General features: G+C 55.2%; 1 protein-coding gene and 1 non-coding gene across 5 annotated transcripts; one reads left to right on the top strand and one right to left on the bottom strand.

The window, feature by feature from the left end:
• Positions 1-118: 118 nt before the first annotated feature.
• Positions 119-4,714, top strand: ELMO3 (engulfment and cell motility 3). 4 transcript variants are annotated; one of them, XM_038538676.1, is made up of 20 exons: positions 119-423; positions 543-583; positions 694-766; positions 978-1,028; positions 1,179-1,348; positions 1,434-1,533; positions 1,637-1,788; positions 1,876-1,954; positions 2,093-2,143; positions 2,233-2,355; positions 2,451-2,582; positions 2,680-2,781; positions 2,885-2,993; positions 3,102-3,238; positions 3,335-3,498; positions 3,613-3,680; positions 3,815-3,919; positions 4,027-4,109; positions 4,206-4,292; positions 4,379-4,714. In XM_038538676.1, the coding sequence occupies exons 1-20, from the start codon at positions 346-348 to the stop codon at positions 4,589-4,591; spliced, it is 2,118 nt and encodes a 705-aa protein (XP_038394604.1). In that variant the 5' UTR covers positions 119-345; the 3' UTR covers positions 4,592-4,714. The 4 variants fall into 4 exon arrangements, with proteins under 4 accessions (XP_038394604.1, XP_038394605.1, XP_038394603.1 ...); XM_038538675.1 differs by having other exon boundaries at positions 121-423; positions 3,613-3,725; XM_038538677.1 differs by lacking the exon at positions 2,680-2,781 and having other exon boundaries at positions 120-423; positions 3,613-3,725.
• MIR328 (microRNA mir-328) lies at positions 3,032-3,094 on the bottom strand. Its single transcript, NR_049326.1, has one exon. It is a non-coding gene; the product is annotated as a microRNA mir-328 (primary transcript).
• Positions 4,715-21,417: the final 16,703 nt, after the last annotated feature.

Genomic DNA, 21,417 nt, shown 5'->3' with positions numbered 1-21,417 from the left:
TGGTGGTGGGACCGGGCGGGTCACCTTTGTTGGAAAGGGAGGTGTGGCTGTTGCGGTATCCCGCCCTCCCCGCCCCCACCTGGCGCACCTAGGGGCGGGGCGGGGCTGCCGGGGCGGGGCAGGGCAGGCGCCTTCCCACGGGACTCCAACCCGGAACTAGTCTCGGCTCCCTTGGGAAGGCCGCGGCCCCTGTCCAGGAGCCGGAGCCTGACCCGTGAGTGCGGGCCACGGGTCCAGGCCTTGGACAGAGGGACACCCTCGTTCTCGGAGGCACCAGACCAGGCGCTTCCTTGGCCGGACGTTGGACGGTCTGGAAACTACAGGCGCTCCTGCTCCGGCTGGACCATGGCGCCCCCGCGGAACGTGGTGAAGATCGCGGTCCAGAAGCCTGACGCCATCCCGCAGCTCATCCGACTGGACCAGGTCACTCGGCCTGTCTGGCCTCCATTCATCCCACCACCCACCACCAGGTCGCCCCCTTCCCCTCGGAACCGCCAGGTTCCTCCCCACATCTGCCCCACAAGTGACCTCTCCGCTTGCAGGCAAAGCCCCTGGCCGCCGTTGTGAAGGAGGTGTGCGACGCGTGAGTGCAGGCCAGCCAAGCTGGGGAGGGGAAGGGAGGGGAGGGGAGGGGAAGGCAGGAAGGAGGGGCGCCCTCTACCTACCTGAGCCTCCGCTCCCCACTCCTCGCAGGTGGAGCTTGAGTCACTCGGAACGCTATGCCTTGCAGTTTGCTGATGGGCATAGGAGATACATCACTGAGAACGTGAGTCTCCCCACACCCCCCACACGCCCCGCCTCCAGGCCCCTATCCCACCGTGTGATACCCCTCACTTCCAACCCACCTGATCTTGATTGCTCAGACTCATCCCACTGGAATGTGATCTTTCTTTTCCTGACTCCCTCACCAACAACCCCGATTAACAAGTCTTCAGAGCCCTTCTTGACTTCTCTCCCTTTCTCTCCATCTTCTCCAGAACCGCACAGAGATCAAGAATGGCAGCATCCTGTGCCTCAGCACTGCCCCAGTAATGCCCTTCCTGACCCCACCCCACTCCCTGCCCTTCTCTGCCACCTTGCCCCACTCTGGAGGGCCCCATCTAGTGGACATCTGAGACCCCACACCTCCAGTTCCTGCTCCTTCCACCCAGCCTCCTCACCTCTCCTACCCCTGCCAGGACCTTGAGGCTGAGCGGCTGTTGAGTGGGCTGCAGAGTGGGAGTCGTGAAAGGCGTCGGGAAACTCTGCAGCACCTTGTCTTGCTGGCCCCAGATGTGACCTTTGCCCAGGAGGTCATCAGCCGTGATGGGCTTCAGAGACTAGGCACTATCATCGAGGATGGGGATGAGTGAGCACAGGACTGTGGTGGGTGGTGGACACGGTGGGGCTAGGGATCCTGGTCTGGCCCTGCTCAACTCCAGATGTGCCCCCAGCTTAGGGGAGGTGCTGACCCTCACGCTGAGGGCCTTCTTGGAGCTCATGGAACATGGCATGGTGTCCTGGGAGACGCTCAGCATCCCCTTTATTAGGAAGGTGGGTTGGCTTTTCTAGGGGCAGCAGGTGAGGGCAGTGGGGTGGTGTCAGGGTCTGGCCTTCCATGGTGGTGAAATGGTAACAATCCCTATCCCTGTTACAGGTGGTGTCCTATGTGAACATGAACCTGATGGATGCATCTGTGCAGCCTCTGGCCCTCAGGCTGCTAGAGAGTGTGACCTTGAGCAGCCCTGCCCTGGGCCAGCTGGTCAAGAGTGAGGTGCCACTGGATAGGCTGCTGGTGCACCTACAGGTGTAAGTGTCTAGAGGTGGGGTTAGAATACCGATGAAGGGAGTGGAGCCAGACCCTGAATAGCCAGCTGAGCCCTCTTCTTGCCCCAGGATGAACCAGCAGCTACAGACCAAGGCTATGGCATTGCTGACAGCCTTGCTACAGGGGGCCAGCCCCACTGAACGTAAGGTTAGTGTCGTATCTGGTGGCTGGATGGGGGAGGGGGCAGGGGCAGGAGCTGGCAGTCACTGTGCTCCATCCTGGGACCGCAGGATGGGTGTTCATGGTGGGGTTAAATCACCTAAGCCCCCTTCCCACCTATCTCAGCACATGCTTGACTACCTGTGGCAGAGAAACCTCCGCCAGTTCATCTATAAGGTAGGAAGGACTGGGCTAGGCAGTCCCCTCCCCACTTTTCCTCCCCCCCGGAAGCCTACACTCACACTTATGGACTGGTTCTTTTCCAGAATATCATCCACAGCGCAACACCACTGGGTGACGAGATGGCTCACCATTTGTATGTACTTCAGGCCCTTACATTGGGGCTGCTGGAGCCACGCATGCGGACGCCACTGGACCCCTACAGCCCAGTGGGTGCCTTTGGGGTACACAAGGCTGGGGTAGCTAGAGCACAGCCTTGAATCTATGATTCTGACACCCCCTTATCCCATGATGACCACCCCAGGAACAGCGGGAGCAGCTGCAGGCCCTCCGCCAGGCTGCCTTTGAGTCGGAGGGGGAATCGCTGGGTGCTGGGCTAAGTGCCGACCGTCGCCGTTCCCTCTGTGCCCGCGAGTTCCGAAAACTGGGCTTTTCCGTGAGCGACCCTCCCTAGCTCCCTACCCCTGCCTTACCCCAGGGCTGCTGTTGTTCCAGAGGCCTGGGGCCCTTATTGCCTGTCCCACTTCCCCCAGAACAGCAACCCCGCGCAGGATTTAGAGCGCGTGCCCCCTGGCCTGCTGGCCCTGGACAACATGCTCTACTTCTCTAGACACGCACCTAGTGCCTACAGCCGGGTCAGTAACAGGGTGGGTGGGATACAGCAGGATGCCCACCTAAGCAGGGTCCCCATGGCCTTGGCTGTGCTCCCTGTCCCATTCTCTTTTTCTACCACCCCAGTTTGTGTTGGAGAACAGCAGCCGTGAGGACAAGCACGAGTGCCCCTTTGCCCGGAGCAGCATCCAGCTAACTGTGCTGCTGTGTGAGCTGCTCCGCGTTGGGGAGCCCTGTGAGTGGGACTGGGCACAGCGTGTCTGGGAACGGGGGACGGAAGGGCAGAGAGGGCCAGGGGCTGCACACACTTTCTCCCTGAGCCCTTCCTGCCCCCCTGCTCCAGGCTCCGAAACAGCCCAGGACTTTTCACCCATGTTCTTTGGCCAAGACCAGAGTTTCCATGAGCTCTTCTGTGTGAGCATCCAGCTGTTGAATAAGACCTGGAAGGAGATGCGAGCCACCCAAGAGGATTTTGACAAGGTGGATGGGGTGGAAGCAAGGAGACCTGAGCCAGGGCAGGGGCTGTTCTGAGTAGGGTTCCAGAGCACAGCCCTGAGCTGAACTTGGTGGCTCCAGGTCATACAAGTGGTGCGGGAGCAGCTGGCCCGCACTCTGGCCCTGAAGCCCAGCTCCCTGGAGCTTTTCCGAACCAAGGTGAATGCACTCCCCTATGGGGAGGTGCTGCGGCTGAGGCAGACAGAGCGGCTCCATCAGGAAGGCACGCTGGCCCCTCCCATACTGTGAGTTGGAGGGAGTGGGTCCCCGTCCTGGCCCCCCTTCCTTCATGCCCCAGATGCCTTGCCCCAGGTCAGTCCCAGTCAGCAAGCTTTCCCCTTACCTTCCTCCCCGCCCAGGGAGCTACGGGAGAAGCTGAAGCCAGAGCTCATGGGCCTGATCCGCCAGCAGCGTTTGCTCCGCCTCTGTGAGGGGACACTCTTCCGCAAGATCAGCAGCCGGAGGCGCCAGGGTGGTTGAGTGGGCAGAGGGGTCCAGAGAGCAGCTGGGTTGGGGTCAGGCCACTCTTGTCATTCCTTCCCTCTTCCTTTCTGCTCACAGACAAACTGTGGTTCTGCTGCCTGTCCCCCAACCACAAGGTGCTGCAGTATGGGGATGTGGAGGAGGGTGCCAGCCCGCCCACCCTGGAGAGCCTGCCTGAGCAGCGTAAGGAGGACGGGGCAGGGGGCAGGGTCAGCCACTTGCCCTCTCCGGGCCACACCTGTCCCGGGACTGCCTGGGTCCCAGAGGTTAGCCCAGCCTTCTTCCTGCAGTCCCTGTGGCCGATATCAAGGCACTGCTAACAGGGAAAGACTGTCCCCATGTCCGGGAGAAGGGCTCAGGGAAACAGAACAAGGTGAGTGCAGTGGAGGCTGGGGGGCTCCTTCCCCTACTTCCTACCCACACCTGCCCTGATCCCCGCTCTGTGCTCTCCACTGCCTGGCTCCCCCAGGATCTCTATGAGTTAGCCTTCTCAGTCAGCTATGACCACGGGGAGGAGGAGGCATACCTCAACTTCATCGCCCCATCCAAACGGGAGGTGAGTATCTGGGGCAGGCCGAGCCAGTTTGGGCGGGCGGGCCAGGGAAAGAGATGGGAAGCCCTCACGGGCTGGCCCCGTCCCAGTTCCACCTGTGGACAGATGGGCTGAGTGCCCTGCTAGGCAGTCCCATGGGCAGCGAGCAGACTCGGCTGGACCTGGAACAGCTGCTGACAATGGAAACCAAACTGCGGTTGTTGGAGCTGGAGAACGTGCCCATTCCCGAACAGCCACCTCCCATCCCTCCACCCCCCACCAATTTCAACTTTTGCTACGACTGCAGCATCACGGAACCCTGACAGTGAGATTGGCTGTGGGCCACAGCTGCTGGCATTGGGGACCATGAAGGGCGGAGGGTGGAGGAGCCCAGACACCCTGACCAGCAAGAGGCTGCCGCAAAAATAAAGTCCACTTGACTCTTGGGTGTGTGTCCAGCCAGTTCTGAGACTGTGGGCCAAGCCTGCCTTCAAACTGAGCTTGCAAATGAGTTGGGGCATCAGGCCAAGGTCACTGCTTGGGGCCACAAACCCGGGCAGTGGCAGTTGAGGGGCTGGTGTTCTGAATGAGGGCCTGGAGACAAGCTGGCCCTATTGTCCTTCCACAGGAGGAGTCCTCAGCCTTCTTCCATGCTGGGTCTGCAGAGAGGGATGGCCTATGGTCTGCACACCAGCCAGCTGAGGGCCAAGTGGCAGGGTGGCAGGTGTTGCCCTAAGTGCATGCCTTCCTGGGCCACATTAACAGGGGCCTAATTTCCAGAAGGTTCTTGACAGTCCTGCTTGGCCCTGCCAGGAGTCCTTTTCAAGACTTGGAGGCCCTCTTGATGAGAGGCCTGTGGGACAGATATGAAGCTGGGTCTGTTTTGTGCTGAATGGCAAACTCAAGAATCCAAATGTGTCCCCAGGTGGTGGGAGGATAGAACTGAGGCTGGAAGACTTGTGTTCTGATTCAGATCTCCTGCCAGAGCATGGATATGGTGGGGGCCACCGACAGGCAAGACCCCTGGGGGCGAAAGTGGCTGGGGGTATTAGGCCTTGCTGGAGGTCAGTTTCAGAGGCTGGCACCCCACAGCGCAGGCTGAGAGCTGCCACCGCTCTGACCTCCTCCATGCCTCTCATTACTTCTCTTTCTCAACACCTTCACACACACCTTTTTGAACAGTGTTAACCTTGAAAATTAATGAAATGGCATCTCCTTTGGAGAATGTGCTGGAGGCGCACCCGCTCCTCACTCAGGCCTCCAGGGCCCAGCATGCCCACTCTTATGTTCAGACTTCCCACCACACTTGGAATAGTTCAAGTTAAACTTGCTATTGAGCTCAAGATGGCAATCAGGCGTGGGGATCCCAGATGCGTTAAATCTTCCAATACCATCAGTTCTTCCTCCCCAGTGTCTCCACTCCCTTGTCCAGGCCACCAGCATCGTAGCGAGAATCTGACTTCCTCCCTCCTGTATTGTTCTTGCAGTCCTTAGTACCCAAGTGCTTTTTCAAACACGAAGCTGATCAGGTTATATACACTCACATGCACACTACCCCCATCCTGTGTTTTTCAGTGCCTCTCTGTTGTCCATGGGATAATGTTCACAGTTACCTGACTGAGCAGCTGGGATAGATGGGTTGCAGACATGTTGTGGTTGAGGATGTCTAACAAGAGACCTGTGGCTTGCAGAGTTCTCTGTGGGCTCCAAGCTGGCATCCTCCCTGCAGCCCATGGCACCCACCCCGTCCTCCCCAGCACCAGCTCTGGCCTGCCATGTGTGCTTTCCTCATCCTTTGTCATTGCCCTCTTCCTTCCCTTCTCCTTTTTCACTGCCTTGAGTCTTTCCTTGATCTCCCAGGCTCTGTTCCTTGCTCTCTTAGGCTCCCAGGTCCAGGCACTGTTCCTCTATGCACACCCTATGCCCTGGCCTGTCCTTGTCTGTCGGCTAATTTGCCTCCTCCTACCTGACCTGGGGACTAGGAGAGCTTTGGCACCTCTGAATCACCACATAAAGTGCAGTGTCTGCAGGCACTCGGGCAGCCGTGCTAGGTGCTCCTAGAACTGAGGGACAGATGGACAAAGTTGGTGGACAGATAGTTTCCCAGAGCTTCTGTTGAGAAGTCCCTGGCACCTCTAATGACCTACCCAGAGATACTGTCGTCTTTTTTTCTTCCTGAAGACAGCCTCACTGCATCCTTAATCACTGTGCTCCTCGTATCTGGCTGGGATGTGCCTTTGCTGCAGGACATGCCTGGAGGCCCATGCAGGGAAAGGCATCCAGGTTTCTAGTCTCTCACCATATTGGGGAGGAAGTTAAGACTTCTGGAGGCACCTGTAGGGCTTTTGGTCAGGTGTAAGGAAGAAATTGTCTACGTGCCTCTGGTGTTTTTTCCACATTGTCCCTGGGCTAGGGTGAGCTGCTTCACCTGAAGTGGGGGGTAGGGGCTGTAGTCTGAGAACTTCAGAAAAGGAGGTAAGATTTGGAATTTTTAATTTTGTTTGGGTTTATAACAAAGTCTGTGGCTTGGCTGCTAAAACTCAGTGCTAGTAGAGGCCAGGAGAGCTCCTAATAGGGAACAAGGTGAGGCACAGGCCTTAGGTGTGAGAAGTGGGCAGAGCAAGAGGCACAAGGTCTACTCTTCCCCAGTACCAGACGCATTCCACCTGTGGGCCTGGCCTCCAGATCCAGGCCTGGCCAGGAGAGCAGGAGCTGGCATTTCCAGCGGCCTGTGGCAGCAACATAAAGCTGGAAAAGGCTCCTGCTGAGCCATAGGGCAGAGTGGGGCAGGAAGCCCGCTGGGCTTCCCTGGATTAGTCCTACCCCTAGTCCTAGAGAAAGGGGTTTATAGCTTGGGAAAGGGGCTTTGGGGGCATGTGGCAGAGGAGGGCAGGAGGCACTGAGTCAAACCAGGTCAACAGGCCAGGACTGGGGACTCTGCTGAGGCACAGGGTTGGTTGCTGACCTGGCCTAGAGCGTTATGGTCAGGTCAGCCCCTCCCATGAAGCGGGACTGGACGCAGGTCACCTGGGGCAGTTGGGCTTGGAAGCACCTGACGGCAGCCATGCTGATACGAGGGCACATGGCCACATCTAACATCTGGAGCTGCTTGCATGCTTGCCCAACGGTATCCAGAGTTCTGTGGGGAGGCCTCTGATGAGCCCCTGAGCTGGCATGGGGACCCAGCCCAGCCCCTGTACCGTGACGTCCTCAGACAACTCACTGCTCTGTGAGCTGCCCGCAGCTGGCCAGATTGAGGTGCTGCAGCCTAGGCCAGGAGCTGGCTGCCTGGGACCAGCCCTCGTTGCTGAGGAGACTGCAGTGACTCAGCACCAAGCGCTCCAGGCTGGGGCAGCCCCTGGCCACGGCCACCAAGCCCTTGTCCGTGAGTGCTGGCAATAGTCTCAGTGACAATTGCCTCAGCTCAGGGAACTGGAGCACCTGCAAGGATGGGGGTGTGGGAGGGTATAGCATGGTACTGGGCCCCAGGGCCCTTCCAGGTTCTTCCACGCCCAGCCGGAGGAATGGCAAAGCCAGAAGTAGCAGAAGCCAAAGAGAATGGAATGTTTTCCAAGCAAGAAGTGGGTTGACCTGGGCCTGGGTCTAATGCCAAGATCCTCAGCGATCCACCCCCACTGCCCCAGCCCCACACCTTGGCCAAACTGGCATCAGTTAGTTTGCTGCAGGCTGTGAGGTCCAGCTCCCGCAGGGCCCGCAGCATGAGCAGGGAAGAGCCCTGTGGCTGGGGAGAAGGGTCCTTGGGGCCCAAGGCTTGATGCTCCAGCTCTTGATGTAGCTGTGGGAAGAAGCTCCTGCTCTTCAGGTTCCTCCTGAGTTTGGCCCTCAAATGCTCCTAGACAAAAATACTTAGGAGGGGCAGGAAGGCAGCTGTGCCCAGGGCCCCCGCCACTCGCATGTCCTGTACCTGGGGCTCCTGTGTAGGTTCATCACTTGGGTCCCCCAGCCCCAGAAGCCCCCAGTCTCAGAGCTCCTTGCACCAGGCCAGGCGCAGGACTGACAGGTGGGTTAGGGAGGCACGGATGGCCTGCAGGGTCCTGTTGGTGAGGGCCACACAGGAGGATAAGTCTAGCACCGTGAGGCTTGGGCCCAGCACTGGGATGAGGGAGTACACTGAGGCATCCTAGGAGGGAAGTGGAGAAGGGAGACAGCAATGGGCAGGTGGCTTGTGCAGGGGTCCCTAGGAAGGTTCTGCCAAGGTTCCAGCCCCACAGGCAACAGGGAACTACCAGATGGTCCATGGAGGCAAGCAAAATGTCCCTGTGCTGGTAAAAGGTGGTGGTGGGGGGACACCAGGAGGAGTTTGCTGGAGGACTGAGGCCTAGATAGGCTGGGGCGGGAAGGATGCAGGTGCAAGTTTCTGAAGAACCTGCCCCGTCTGTGCTCCCAGACCTGGCTGGAGCCGTGCGCTGAGGCAGCCCTCTGACCGCAGCTTATTGGACCATCATGGACATCTGACCCTAGCTGAGCCAATCAGATGTGCTCCCTCTAGAATTTGAAGCAGAACTGTGAGGTCACCGTGGGGGTAGGGCTGCCACCTGCCAGGAGTGCCGAGCTAAGGGCAGAGTAGAGGAAGCTGGTTCATAAAGAAGTAAGAGACATAAGAACACAGGGCCCCAGGGAGAGCAGCTGAGACGCCTGGTGCTAATGGGAAGACGGGGTGGGGCAAGGCAAGAGGAGTGCCTGTGGAGGAAAGACCGAGGGACGGCTTTCAGGTTGGGAATGCCCTGGGCACATTGAGAGGCTGAAGAAACCATCCACTAAAGAGGGAAAGACTGACATTGCCAAGTTAGGGACACCGCCCAGGGGGACAGGGCTGAGCCCTACTGAAGGAACTGGCTGCAGCCAACAAATGATCGTGACTTGCAGGTCACATTACCTGGGTCAGACCTCTGGAGCAACCTCCTTGGGTAACCTCAGTAGCCATTCCCCACAGAGCCCCCTCTTGCCCTCCCTGCCTCCGGAACACCCACTGGCAGTCCTCCTACCCAGGGGGACTTACAGGGGTCTCCAAGCACCTGGTGCGGGAGGTGTGTGCCGGCTTGTGGGCTGGGCCAGCCTGGTCCCCTTGGGCCTCCCTCTATCCGGGCCCACAGTAGGGGCTGAGGAGAGGATGCTGGCAGGAGCACTGTCCGTCCAGGCTCCTCTCCCCGTGTCCTTAGCCTAGTTCTCACTGCTGTTCCCTGGCCATCAACACGGGGCAATGCCTCCTCACTGCTGCAGTTGCAGCTTCCCCAGCCCTGAGGAGGGAAAGGAGGGGATGACGGGCTCACCTTGAGTGAGGAGCAGTAGGCCAGGCTGAGGGAGGCCAAGGGGGCTGGAGCTCTGCGCCCTGAGCCCAGGGCCCGGGCCAGGCCCCACCCGCTCACCCGGCCACACTCTGCCAAGTTCAGGCTGTGCAGCTCCCGCAGGGCCCCCAGGGCTCCCCACTGTGCATCCAGTGTCCGTCAGCCGCTGCAGCTTCCTCAGGAGGAGGCACTGCAGGCACGCCAGGCCGCGGCTGATGGCCAGGAGAGCCCCGTCGGCCAGTTCTGAGCAGCCGCTGAGGTCCAGGGAGGTGAGGCCAGATTGCAGACGGCAAAGGGCAGCCACAGCCCCTGTGGAGAGGTCCTGGCAGGCACGCAGGCTCAGCTCCTTCAGCTGCAGCCCGGCCACCTGAGCCAGGGCCTTGGCAGCCTCGGGGAGCAAGCCGGTACCACTCAGGTCCAGGCCACATAGCCTACCAGCCCTTTCCTTCACAAATTGCAGCAGGTTGTGGAAGGAGAGTTGGGAGCAGGAGAAGTCTTGGGGGCCAAGAGAGCCCTGGGCTGGGCCTAGCTCAAAGGTGGGTGACAGTAGGCCAAGGAGAGGCGCTCCAGGTTGGGGGCACAGTGGCGGAGCCGGCTGAAACTGAGGTCGGTCAGGTCCCGCAGGCCAGCCAAGTTGAGCTCACGGAGGCCACTCCACACCTGCTGGACCAGCTGCGCCATCTCGGGCTGAGCCATCAGCATGCCCGATACGAAGAGGCTGTTGCAGCCACTGAGGTCAAGGATACGCAGGGCCGGGCAGCCCAGGACCAAGGCCACAAAGGACGCCTCTGTGGGGCTACCCCCACTGAGGCACAAGCTCTGCAGATGCGGGCCCAGGTGGTAGGCCACAGCCTCCAGCACCTGATGCGAAGCTGGCAAGCCATCCAGGTTGGTCAGGCCGACGCACGTGATGCCCCTGAAGCCCAGGCTCTTGATGGCCGGAAGGGAGGCAGAGGACACAGGGATGTTGTACTGCACATTTGTCTAAGGGGTGGCAGCAGGATGGGGTTAGCCCTCTGGCCTCAGAGGGTATTGGCCATCAAGTCTGGTGGCCAGTCACTCGCAGGTCAGGAAAGGGCCCTGTCACAATGGGGACCCACTGTGGTGTGCAGTGTCGTGTGTGGTTGACGGGGTGCTGGTGGGAAGGGGGAAGATGAGTCACTCTGGGGCTCAAAGGGGATGCCTGTGAGGGGAGGGCAAGAATGTTAGTGATGGATGGGACTGGATGCCTACAGAGGAGCGGGGACAGGGTAGAGAGCTGGCCTGCTGGGTATAGGGGTTTGGGATAGCCTGGAGGAGAGCCAGAAAAGCTGCTAGGGGGTAGGACTAAGTATGCTGGATCCCAAACTTTGGGACTTTCAAAAGGTGCCCTGAGACCCATGGGCTCAGCTCCCACTCCAGGGAGTCAGAGCTCAGCATTAACTAAGCAACCAGCCTCCCTCACTTTTTCAAGAGAATATAAATAGCCCTCAGAACAGCTGAAGGCAGTTAGAAGCAAAGCAGTTGTCACTCACCACGACCGTGGGTGGCCCAGGTGCCAGAGGCCTAGGTCAGGCAGTGAGCCCTAGATCCCCTGGTGGCCTTAGTATCTCAGCCACATGAATGTTTGCAAAAAGGGGTTTTGTGTATGTGTGTACCAACACGTGTGAGCCCCGCAGGCTCCAGAGTTCAAGAAGTGCTTGTGACCCCTGGGGCTCATCTCTGGAGGGTCTGTCTTACCTGTCCAGATAAGGAAGGAGAAGCCTCCCACTTCTGTGGGATCTCAAGAGGATGAATCTTGATGTGCCAAGAGTGTGGGGCTGTCCTTGCTATAGGGGAACAGGGGAATGAGAGTGGGAAATCCATGACTGGTGTGGGGTGGAGCCTGGAGGTGGGCTCAGGGCTAAGTTGGGGAGATAGCCTGGCTTGTCTAGGAATTTAGGGAACCCCAGTTTTCATAGGACCTTCCACGATTTTGTGCCAGAGGGGAGTTATACCAGGTGTGGGGGAGGGAGAGGAGGGCTTGGCTTCTCATCTGCTCTTGATGGATGGCTAGGTTGCTGGCAAATGGTTCTAAAGGCTCTTGTTTTAATGTATCAACATGATCCTGATGCAGGAAAGGAAGCTCTCTAAAATATCTGTCCTGTCAGTCCCTGCAATAACAAGCTAATGCTCCCTGATTCTACCCCACAGAACGTCATCAAAGGGATTCAGAAAGGTAGAAATGACACATAATATGCACTCCTGCAAGATACTTATTAACACGATTCTCCCAGGAAGACACAGGAATCCCATTCCTGCGTGGAGAAACCAGGCTGACTTCTGCCACGGAGAGAAGCAGCTCCTATAGCTGCCATCATGGGAAAGAACGTGTGGGAAGAAATGGGGGTCAGCTTCTGCCGGCTTCCACAGGAATCAGGGCTCAAACCAGGCTCCCTATCCAGACCCCATCCCGGGATGTGGTCCTTGTGGAAGAGAGGAACACTTCCCACAGCTCCCCCTCGTGGACGCTGGGAGGCAGCGGACTAGTGGGAACCGCAAGGGCCTGGGTCCCTCTCTCAGATTTAGGGAGAGAGAGAAGATCCCAGTGGGCGGGGAAGGTGATTCAAGGCGAGGCAAAGATCTGGGAGGAAAGGTTTTAGAAGGAGGGGTAAAGCCGACCTCCAGCCGTTTCCAGGCCCTGCCGACAGAGGGGCCAGTGTGATGATGGAGAGTGAGCTGTGGCTGCAAGTGCAAGACAGGGCCCGTAGCTGGTTGCTGAGGCAGTGCCACCCCTGCCATCATGTTGTGTCCCTCCCCCCACACTCCAGCAACCACAGTCCTTCATTTCCTTCCTTCCTGAGCCATGGGGGCCAGGAATGTTCTCATGTTCTCCCCTCTCCCACTGCCTCCCTATGAACAAGGTAGATGAGCAGCTGAGTGGGGGAGCACCGGCCATCAACCTAGAGTCCAAGTCCAGGGCTGACTGGTGGCAGGAAAACCCCCCAAATATAGGGGCAGAGCTTGGTCTAAAGGCTTTCCAGCAGCTGTTGGGAGATGTATGAGAGTGTGTGTTGAGATTTGAGACCGCCTCCCTGCTCCCCACTGTTTTCTGTGGGGAAGGGACAGCCTCTAAAGCATCATCCAGGTGGTCTGCCCTGGACTCCAAGTGCAGGTGCCCAGGAGCAGCCCTTTCGGGATACCAATCATCTGTGGGGAGCAGAACAGCAGAAGGAGGAGGCTGCTGAGTTGTGGTCTTTGGCCCCAGTGTAGGAGGGCCCTTCCTCGGCCCAAGGGAGATGCTTCTAGAGGTCCAAAGGAGGACTGTAAGCTCTAGCTTCAGCTGCCCTGTCCACAGAGGAGCCAAACAGCGCCCCCCCCTCCTTTCCCAATGCTGGCCTCCTAAGAGTAAATACCAAGTCATTTGGGAAGTGCCCTAAATCTGCTAAAAGGGACACACATCCCTTGACTGTGAGAGGCCAGGATTTCATTGTACCTTGTGAAGCCCTGAGCTGAGACTGTGGGCTTGTGTGCAGACTTGGAAAGCCATCTGATAGAGGAATGGCTGTCCTATCTGCTGGCACAGGAATCATATATTTTCTTCTGGAGAACAAAAGAAAATGTAGGCCCAGGCACCCATGGGCTTTAGTCTCTAGAGAAGAGTTAGACCTTGGGGTCATTTCCAGTGGCTCCGCTGGCCCTTTATAAATCCCCCAGGTAGGAGAAGGCAGTGGAGAGCAGAAGCTGAGTGGTCCAGAGCTTCTTCATGGTGACCAGCCCAGGAGCAGACAACCAGGGCTCTCCCCAAAATGTGCAGAGCCTGGGTGTGTGCGGTGGCGGCGGGGGGAGGGGATCTCCCTTATCTACCTTCTTATTTGAGAAAAAAATATGCTTAAGTGGGGGCAAGTCACAGAGAATAAGAAGTCACCAGTCCAGCACCCTCGCCTGGCCTGGTGAGGCCTAAACCCCAGCCATGCCTTGGTGAGCCAGAATCTTCGGTAGCACCTACTAGCAGGGGGCACTATTTCCTTACCATCTGGGCCCTGGGAGATGGCTCTTGCCAATAAGTTCTATAAACTACTCTCTGGGGTATGGTGGTGGTGGGATGTCAGCAGAGCCCTAGGTGCCATGTACCCGTGGCCTGGCCTTCCAGTGCTCCCAGCCCAGGTGGGGCTGAGTTCTGCAGAGGCACCCACAGGCCTTCATCGGCATCCCATCTAGAGCTCACGGTTAGCTGGAGCAGCCCCGGTGCCAACATGGTAGGCTCTACGGTCTCGGACTCTGACCCTGGCCTCCTCGTCTTCACTCTCTTATCCTATGCCAGTCTACTCCCAACTGCCCACTTTGCTTCTCCTGCCCTCTCATTCTTTGCTGGACTCCAAGAACCTCTCCCCTGACCACCTCCCTTTGGGGTCCTGTGGCCCTGCCCCTGCCATGCTGCTGTGCCCCTTCTTCTTGCCCTGCACCCCCCACCCCCCTGCAAGGCATTATGGAACCGCTGCCTCCTCTTGGTTTGTGCTTGGGGTACAGAACTCATTTGTGGAAGCCACAGACTCCCCTCTCGCCTCCCCCCCTGCCACCTCCACCCCTGGCTCTCTTATCCCCCTCAAGGTTTCTCTCCAAGCTCACCATTCTCTCCAGCCCCTGATGCAAAGGTGGCATCCTCCCCTTATTCCGACCTTTGACCTTCACAGAGAAGACCTGTTCTGTTTCAAAAAGAAGCCAAAGCCACCATGTGAGAAGACGCTCCCTTTGCCCTGCTCACATCTACCAGCCAGCTCCCGGCAGGACCCATCCTAACTAATCTCCTTCTTTCTGCTCTCCTAATCCCCTTTTCTCCACTTACTGGGCCTGCCCCCACCTTCTCCTATAGGAACCCACAGTCCCTGCCGTTCACTGCTCCTTCCTCAGTTTACAAATACCCCGGAGTCATAACTAACAAAAGGCCTCCTTTGGTCCTACACCTTCTCTTCTCACCACTCCTGCTTCTCCCCTTTCCTTGGCACTCAGGCCTCTTGGCACGCCCACAGCATGCAGCCACCTTGTTACCTCTTGCCTCACCCACTCACCCCTCCATCACTGCCCCCACAGAATCTCTCATTCCTGGCAACAGCTCCCTGCCAGCATGGTCATCAACATCTGGGGGCTCCTCTGTAGGCCTCCCACGAGTATCCTTTCTTCCACACCACCTCCTACAGATGGCCAATCTCCCCCGTGCTATCTCCCACTGGGGATTCCATGGTTCTGCCTGCCTGGCTCTCCTCCTATCTTCTTGCCTGCTCCCCATCAGCCTCTTTTGGGGCCACCAAAGAAGAGAGGGACCCAATCCACAGAGGAGTGAGCTCCACCAAAGGGGTATATTCCACCCCACCACACATGCACACACATGCCCACACTATCTGTTGCCCTCACGTGCACCCTGGCAGACTGCACTTCATCCCATTCCAACTACTTTATTTGCAGTCCACATCTTTTTTCCAGAAAGCAGACCCTGGGAACCTGAGGGACCTTGCCAGATACACGGAGGCAACACACATCTGAATTCACTGTCTTGTCCCCTGGCGCTGCCCCTTCTCCTAAACTCTCAGTGCCCTCTACCAGGTCACCAAAGTCAGAGATTGGGGAGCCATTCTAGACCCTCCCTTACTCTGCACACCCAGTGACCAAAGTCCCTTGCATCTCATCTCCCCTAGACACTGCAGCCTGTCCCTTGGCTCCTGCCCCACTGCTCTTGCCTTAGTTCAGGTTCTGGTATTGTCTCTCAGAAATACATTATAGCAGTTTCCCCTTCTGAGGGTCCTGGCCCCAGGTCTTTCTGGCTCCAATCTAGCCTTGGTACTGTCACCAGATGATTCTTACAGAAGGCAAACTGTGCTCTTCAACCCCCTGATGATTCTCTCCTCCGCGGGCTGGAGGCTGAGCTCCCAGCCAGCACTGGAGCCCTGCCTACTTCAAGAGCTCCAGCTTACCCTTGCCCGCCCCCTTCCTCCCCAGCCCTGGCTCTGGGAATGGCAGCTTCTGATGGTTGTCTTATGCTGCCAGGCCTCTGCTTGGCTGCTTTTTCTGTTTGGTCATAGGGCTAGGGTGGCACCTACTCTCCTACTTGTCTATTTAGCAAATATTTATTCCTTTTTCTAGGTTCAGCACAAGCATCCCCTTCTCCATGAAGTCTTTCCTGAATCTTCTCTCCATCCCCCGTGTGCTACACAGGACTTTGAGTGTGGTACCCCTACTCACTCCTTTTGGCTTGTGCTTACCTCCCTCTTACTACCAACTCTCAAGTGCTGTGCACAGGGTGAGGCACAGACAGGCAGCATCCATCTGAGTGAGTGAGGCCTCTGTGAGCAGCTCTGGTAACTTGCCCTTCTGCCCTGTGAATATTCCAAGCCTCTGTGTTGAGACTCTGGCCTCTACCTCTCTTCTCCCTCCCCTAAGACAATGTGGCCTCCAAATTTGCTCAGCAAAGAGGCCACAAACCTCAGAGGAACTTCCTCAGCAAACCGTGCCACACTGCCGCTCCCACCTCTCCATGTCCTGCGCAGGAGGGGTGACATCCTCTCCACCCTATCCAAGACCAGGCCTTGTATTACCTCAGGTGGCATCCTCTATTTCTCACGTCTCTTCTTCATGCATTCACATTCACCCCTCCTCTATGACTCTCCTCAGCATATAAACACATTTGAGATTTCTCCCATTGAAAATTCTTTGTCGAATCCCCTCAACCTCTCATTATTGCCCTATTTATTTCCTTCCTCTCCTGGGGAAATTTCTTGCAAAAGAGGTCATTTTCTACATGTCCCTTCTTATCTCATTCACTCTTCCACCCTCCTGGCTTTTTCCCCCAGATATCAAATGTTGCTGAAGTCACTGGGGACCTCCCTGGACCTCAGACATCATGGACACTATCCGTTCTTTATTTTCTGGACTCTTCATGGGATTTGGCACTGTTAGTCATCCACTCAGTCCTGTAAAGCTCTCCACTTTAGATCCCTGGCATCTCTTCTGTAGGTGCCTCCTCCTTCCCATGCCCTTGGACTGGTGTACTCCTCTGGGGTATTCTGTGACTTGCTGTTCCTATGGCTTTTCATGTGCTTCCTGGGAGATGTGACTTAGATCCATGGTTTCAACCTCCCCTCATTCTTAGTGATACCCAACTCTGTATTTAATATCTAGACCCTTCTCTTGAATTCTTCACTCAGAAATCCAACAACCAACTGTCTCTCACCATTTAGATGCCTCACACTTCAAATTTTCAACAAGTCCAAATCAAATTTCTTTAGACACTAAGCTCAGTGACATTAGATAGATAACGTGACAACAGACCCTACTTTTATACACACATTTAATATATGACAGAGGAGGAGTCCAACACAGCAGGAAAGAGGAAGATTATATGTAAATGGTATTAGGGCTATTTGAAAACTCATCAGTTTAGCTTCTTACCTCAGATCATAAATCAAAATAAATTTCACCAATTAAAAAATTACTATAAAAATTCAAGCCATAAAACAGAATAAACAATTTTGTTGTGAACCTAAAACCTCTCTAAAAAATTGAGTCTAAGTAAAAAAAAAAAAGGAAGAGAAATTTGAGTGTACATTGAACATTGAATCACTGAAGAGGTAAGGGGTCTCCAAGTTTAAAAAGCAATGGAAGAAATAAGAAAGCAAAAGATGTTTAGAATCAACAACATAGAAATTTAACCTCTGTATCTCAGAAATAAGCATGTATCTACAAATCAAATACAAAGGCAAATATATTAGGAATATGTTTCAATAAATATCTAAAAGATTCATCTCTTTAATGTATAAAAGGTTCATACAAACTGATAAGAAAAATACTAAGATGCCAATGGTTAAATGGATAAAATCCATGAATAAACAAGAGAGGGAAATACAAATGGTCAGCTAATGAGAAAACTCAGGAGTAATTAAAGAGGTCAAAATGAAAATAAGGAGCGGTCACTGCTTGCCCTTCAAACTGTCACAGATGTGTACGTTCATCTCCTAGCTGGGCTGTCTCCCTACACCCTGACTCACCCTCTCCAGTCCATTCAGCACGGCAGAGTTCTAAGACACATCACATCATATCACTCCCCTGCCTTAACATTCCTTTAAAGGCTGCGTGATGGTCAATAGGATGGAGCCTTAGCACTAGTGCCAGCCTTTGGTTTGACCCCTCTCCGGCCTCATCTCCCATCACTTCTACACACATTTTAGTTCTAGTCATATGGAACTTGTGTGGTTGTTACCAGAACTATTTCATATTTCACATCTTGGTGCCTTTACCTGTGCTGTCATCAGTGCTGGAAGACCAACCTTCACCCTCATCCTATGCCATCAGGAAGCCTTCCCTGACGCTGCTGGTCTCCTCTGGATGTCCTTCTTCCTGTTCTAGTGGCACCCATCATTCCAGTGTCACAGCATCAAGCACATGATATCATGGTCACCCATGTCCTTGTCTTTCTCCTTCACTGGGGTAGGGGACTATGTCTTACTCATCTGTAGAGTCTAGGCACTGTACCCAGAGTCAAGTGTGTATGAATGTAATGTATGTCTATGTATGCATGGATGGATGAATGAATGGACTATGTATAAGCAGGGCCACGGGGAAACTGAAGTGAGATACAACTGAGAATGGGCCAGGTGAGGGTGGCCACCTTACCTCCCGAAGGGCATTCTGGGCTGCAGAGTACCAAGCCCGACTCACGAGGGAGGCCTCTTTCTGATCTGACAGAGGCAGGAAGATCAGAATATATGTGAGCATCTGAGGGGAAAAGACAGAGGGCATTGGGAACTGTTAGAGCTGAGGGCCTTTGGAACCCTCTCCAGCTCATAGTACCATCACTCTAAGGGGACTGAGACACTGGCTTCTATCTAGTTCATCTTGAATCCTAAGCTTCGTGGGGTCTTCACTTGGCTCTCCAGCCTCTGAGCATCTTTACTGTGAACAAACCATTCCCGAGCCCTGCCTGGATGCAGGTTTGTACAGACTGATAAAAAGCAAACTTCCCACTCAGTTTGGTAAAAAGAGCCTGAGCATTAAGACCAGGTAAACCTAGTTCAAATCCTTACTCTATCATCAACTGACCTCTCTGAGCCTTTCTTTTTCTAATCTGTAAAATGGCAATCATAGCAAGATTTAAATGGGTTGTGGTGAGAATTTAAGAACAGTAAAGTGTTTTGCACAAGACCTAGGACACAGTAGGTCAGGTGTCCTTCTCTGAACTTTGGAAATCACACCCCTTCCTCCTGCCCTCACAGATCAGGCTCTGGGTCCTCCCTCTTTTCCCATCTTCTCCACTGCCTTCTCAGCTGGCTGTTAAGATATGATCCCAGCAGGGCCCAGCCCAGGTGCTCAGGCCCTCCCTCCACCTATGGCCTATGAGGTTGGGGATCATGAGGTTGGGGGCCCTATCAGGGATTGGGGAGGGAGTCACTGGTGAGGCAAAGAATGACTTAATATTAACTATTATTTTCTTCTGAAATCGTCCCTCATGGGCTCTTAAGAAACTCTGTTTTCTAGAGCTCCACCCTTCACTCTAATTGCCCTATTTCTGGATTCTTCTGTGGCTTCCAGGGCTCAGACCTGGGTCTTTCAATCTTTTACTTCCTGGGATAATAAATTCATTTGCATGGCTTCAACGGTTACCTCTACACATAAAACCAACAATTCAATATCCCCATATCGTCTCATCATTCATGTGATAGTCTGGTGTTGCCAATTGTCCACAGGGTCCATCATCTAAATGTTTTACCATCACCTTCATCTCAACTAAAATTCATATTCTTAGTCCAAAGCATCCCTTCCTCCCAATTTTCCAGCATCTGAGCTTCAATGCCAATAGTGCATCTTGCCTGAAGATCCTGATAATACTAACTCTTTATGCTCTTCTGTCCTTTTCTGTCAGATACACATGTACAACACAGGCTTAGGCCAGGATAACACAGACTCATTCAAATCCCAGCTCTACTACTTCCAAGCTGTGTGACCTGTGTGACCTGTGTGACCTGATGCAAGGTAACTGACTTATCTGAGCTTCAGTTTCCATACCGTGTGTGTGTGTGTGTGTGTGTGTGTGTGTGTGTGTGTATTTAATAGAGATGATGTGCTTGACATCTAGATGTTCCATAAATGATTGCTGGATTGCTGTTACAAATATTTCTACCTTTGAAATTTTAGCACCTCAATAGCCCAGAACTTTATCACCCCAGACCTGGATTCCTTCTGCAGTCTCCCACCTGACCTCCCTGCCTCCAGGCTCAGCCTGGCTAGTCATTCTGCACACTGTGACAAGGTTAATTTTCCTAAAAAACAGCTTTCAATCTTAGCACGTCCCTGATGAAAACCCTCAGGGTACTCCAGTGCCCTCAGGACAAAATCTCCACTCTTGGGTCAGCACTGGCTAGGCCCTACACCTGACTGGACCCCTGAACCCGGAGCTTCCCCAGTTCATTATTCCCACTGTCCTACAACCATACCATGCTTGTTACATTTTGCCTGTGTGGGCCTCTTTCCGGGAATGCCCTTCCTTGACCTTGACCTCACCAGCCCCCTTTCTTTGATCCCTAGCGCACAGAAGGTACTCAGCCAATACTTACTGGATTGAATTAAAGATGGACAGTCCTCCATCCCTATTTTCACCAAAGCCCTCTACCTCAATTTTCACCAAAGGTTTGCTCAGGGAAGGAGTGGGGAAAATAAAGCAGATCATTACTGAGAGGACTGGGGAGAACTGCCTTCGGGGCCAGGAGAGCTAGGCATGGGGAAGAGAATATTGATGGGATTGGGATTCACTAAACCCCCAACCCCAGGGGGAGGCAGGGAAGCCTGTCTAAGCCAGTTAAGACAGTGGCCATCCTGTCTTCTGGAGGCTCAGCAACCAGCCCAAAAAACAAAGGGAGAGGGCAACAAACCTATCCTCATTGAGAGGAGGGAACATGATTCTTTGAGCTGAGAAGGGGGGTGGCTTTTCTAGAGGGAAGATGAGGCAATGATAAGGATGGAGTCACCATCCCATGAACCCCATCCTAAGGAGCTACTATTAGATATGACTGGTCATTCCTGGGATCTATGTAGTAGACATTCTCCAGGGTGCAGGAGATAAAAGATGCCAGGCAGTGGGCTAAAGGGGGTGGGAGCTGTCCTCTTCTTGCTAAGGGTAAGGAGCAGCATTCCAGGGCTGATGAGGAATGGGTGGCTTGTCTCCCGTGGGCAGCAGCGGGAGCTGCCAACTCTCAAGGCAAAAGGGACAGAGAGGCCATCCCAAGAGGCCACTGGGAACAAAATCTGTTTTCTTTCTCCGGCCAATGGCGGCAGAGTGGTCCTGTTCCAGGCTAAGGAAAAAGAGCAAACATCCCATAGGGTGAAGGACTCATTACTATGGGCCGAGGGAGTAGGGAGCAGGCCTGTCCTCTGTGAAGTAATTCAGCGACTGTGCTCAGAGTTGATGGGGGCGGGGAATCGGTCTCCCACTGCCAGGGGGAGGGGACTGCCGCCTTTCGGCACAGAGGGAATGGAGTGATCACCCCAAGGGGTCAAAGAGAATAAAATCGGTTACCCTTCGGGGACGAGGGGATGGAACGGACATATTCCACAACTGAGGGGGAGGGGCGGCCATCTCTAGAGAAGGGAGTAGGCAGAGACACTGTCCTCGCTGAGGTGACAGGGCAGCCACCTCGTGGGGCCGATGGAGGAGAGGACGGTTCCCCCAAGCTAAGGGGATGGGGTGGCCCAAAGGCGGGGCCGTTACCCATAGCCTGCAGGTCCTGGGATCTGTCGGGCAGGTCGTTCCCGCCAGGCAGGCGGAGCCGGGCGAGCTGACAGCCCCTCCCCACAGCCCGGGACCCCGAGGGCGGAGCCTGTCCCAAGCTAGGCCTGAGGGC

This window comes from Canis lupus, chromosome 5, assembly GCF_011100685.1.
Source record: "Canis lupus familiaris isolate Mischka breed German Shepherd chromosome 5, alternate assembly UU_Cfam_GSD_1.0, whole genome shotgun sequence".
Lineage (NCBI taxonomy): Eukaryota > Metazoa > Chordata > Mammalia > Carnivora > Canidae > Canis > Canis lupus.
Note: the sequence above shows the minus strand (reverse complement) of the source record. Positions and strands in the feature narration are given on the sequence as shown.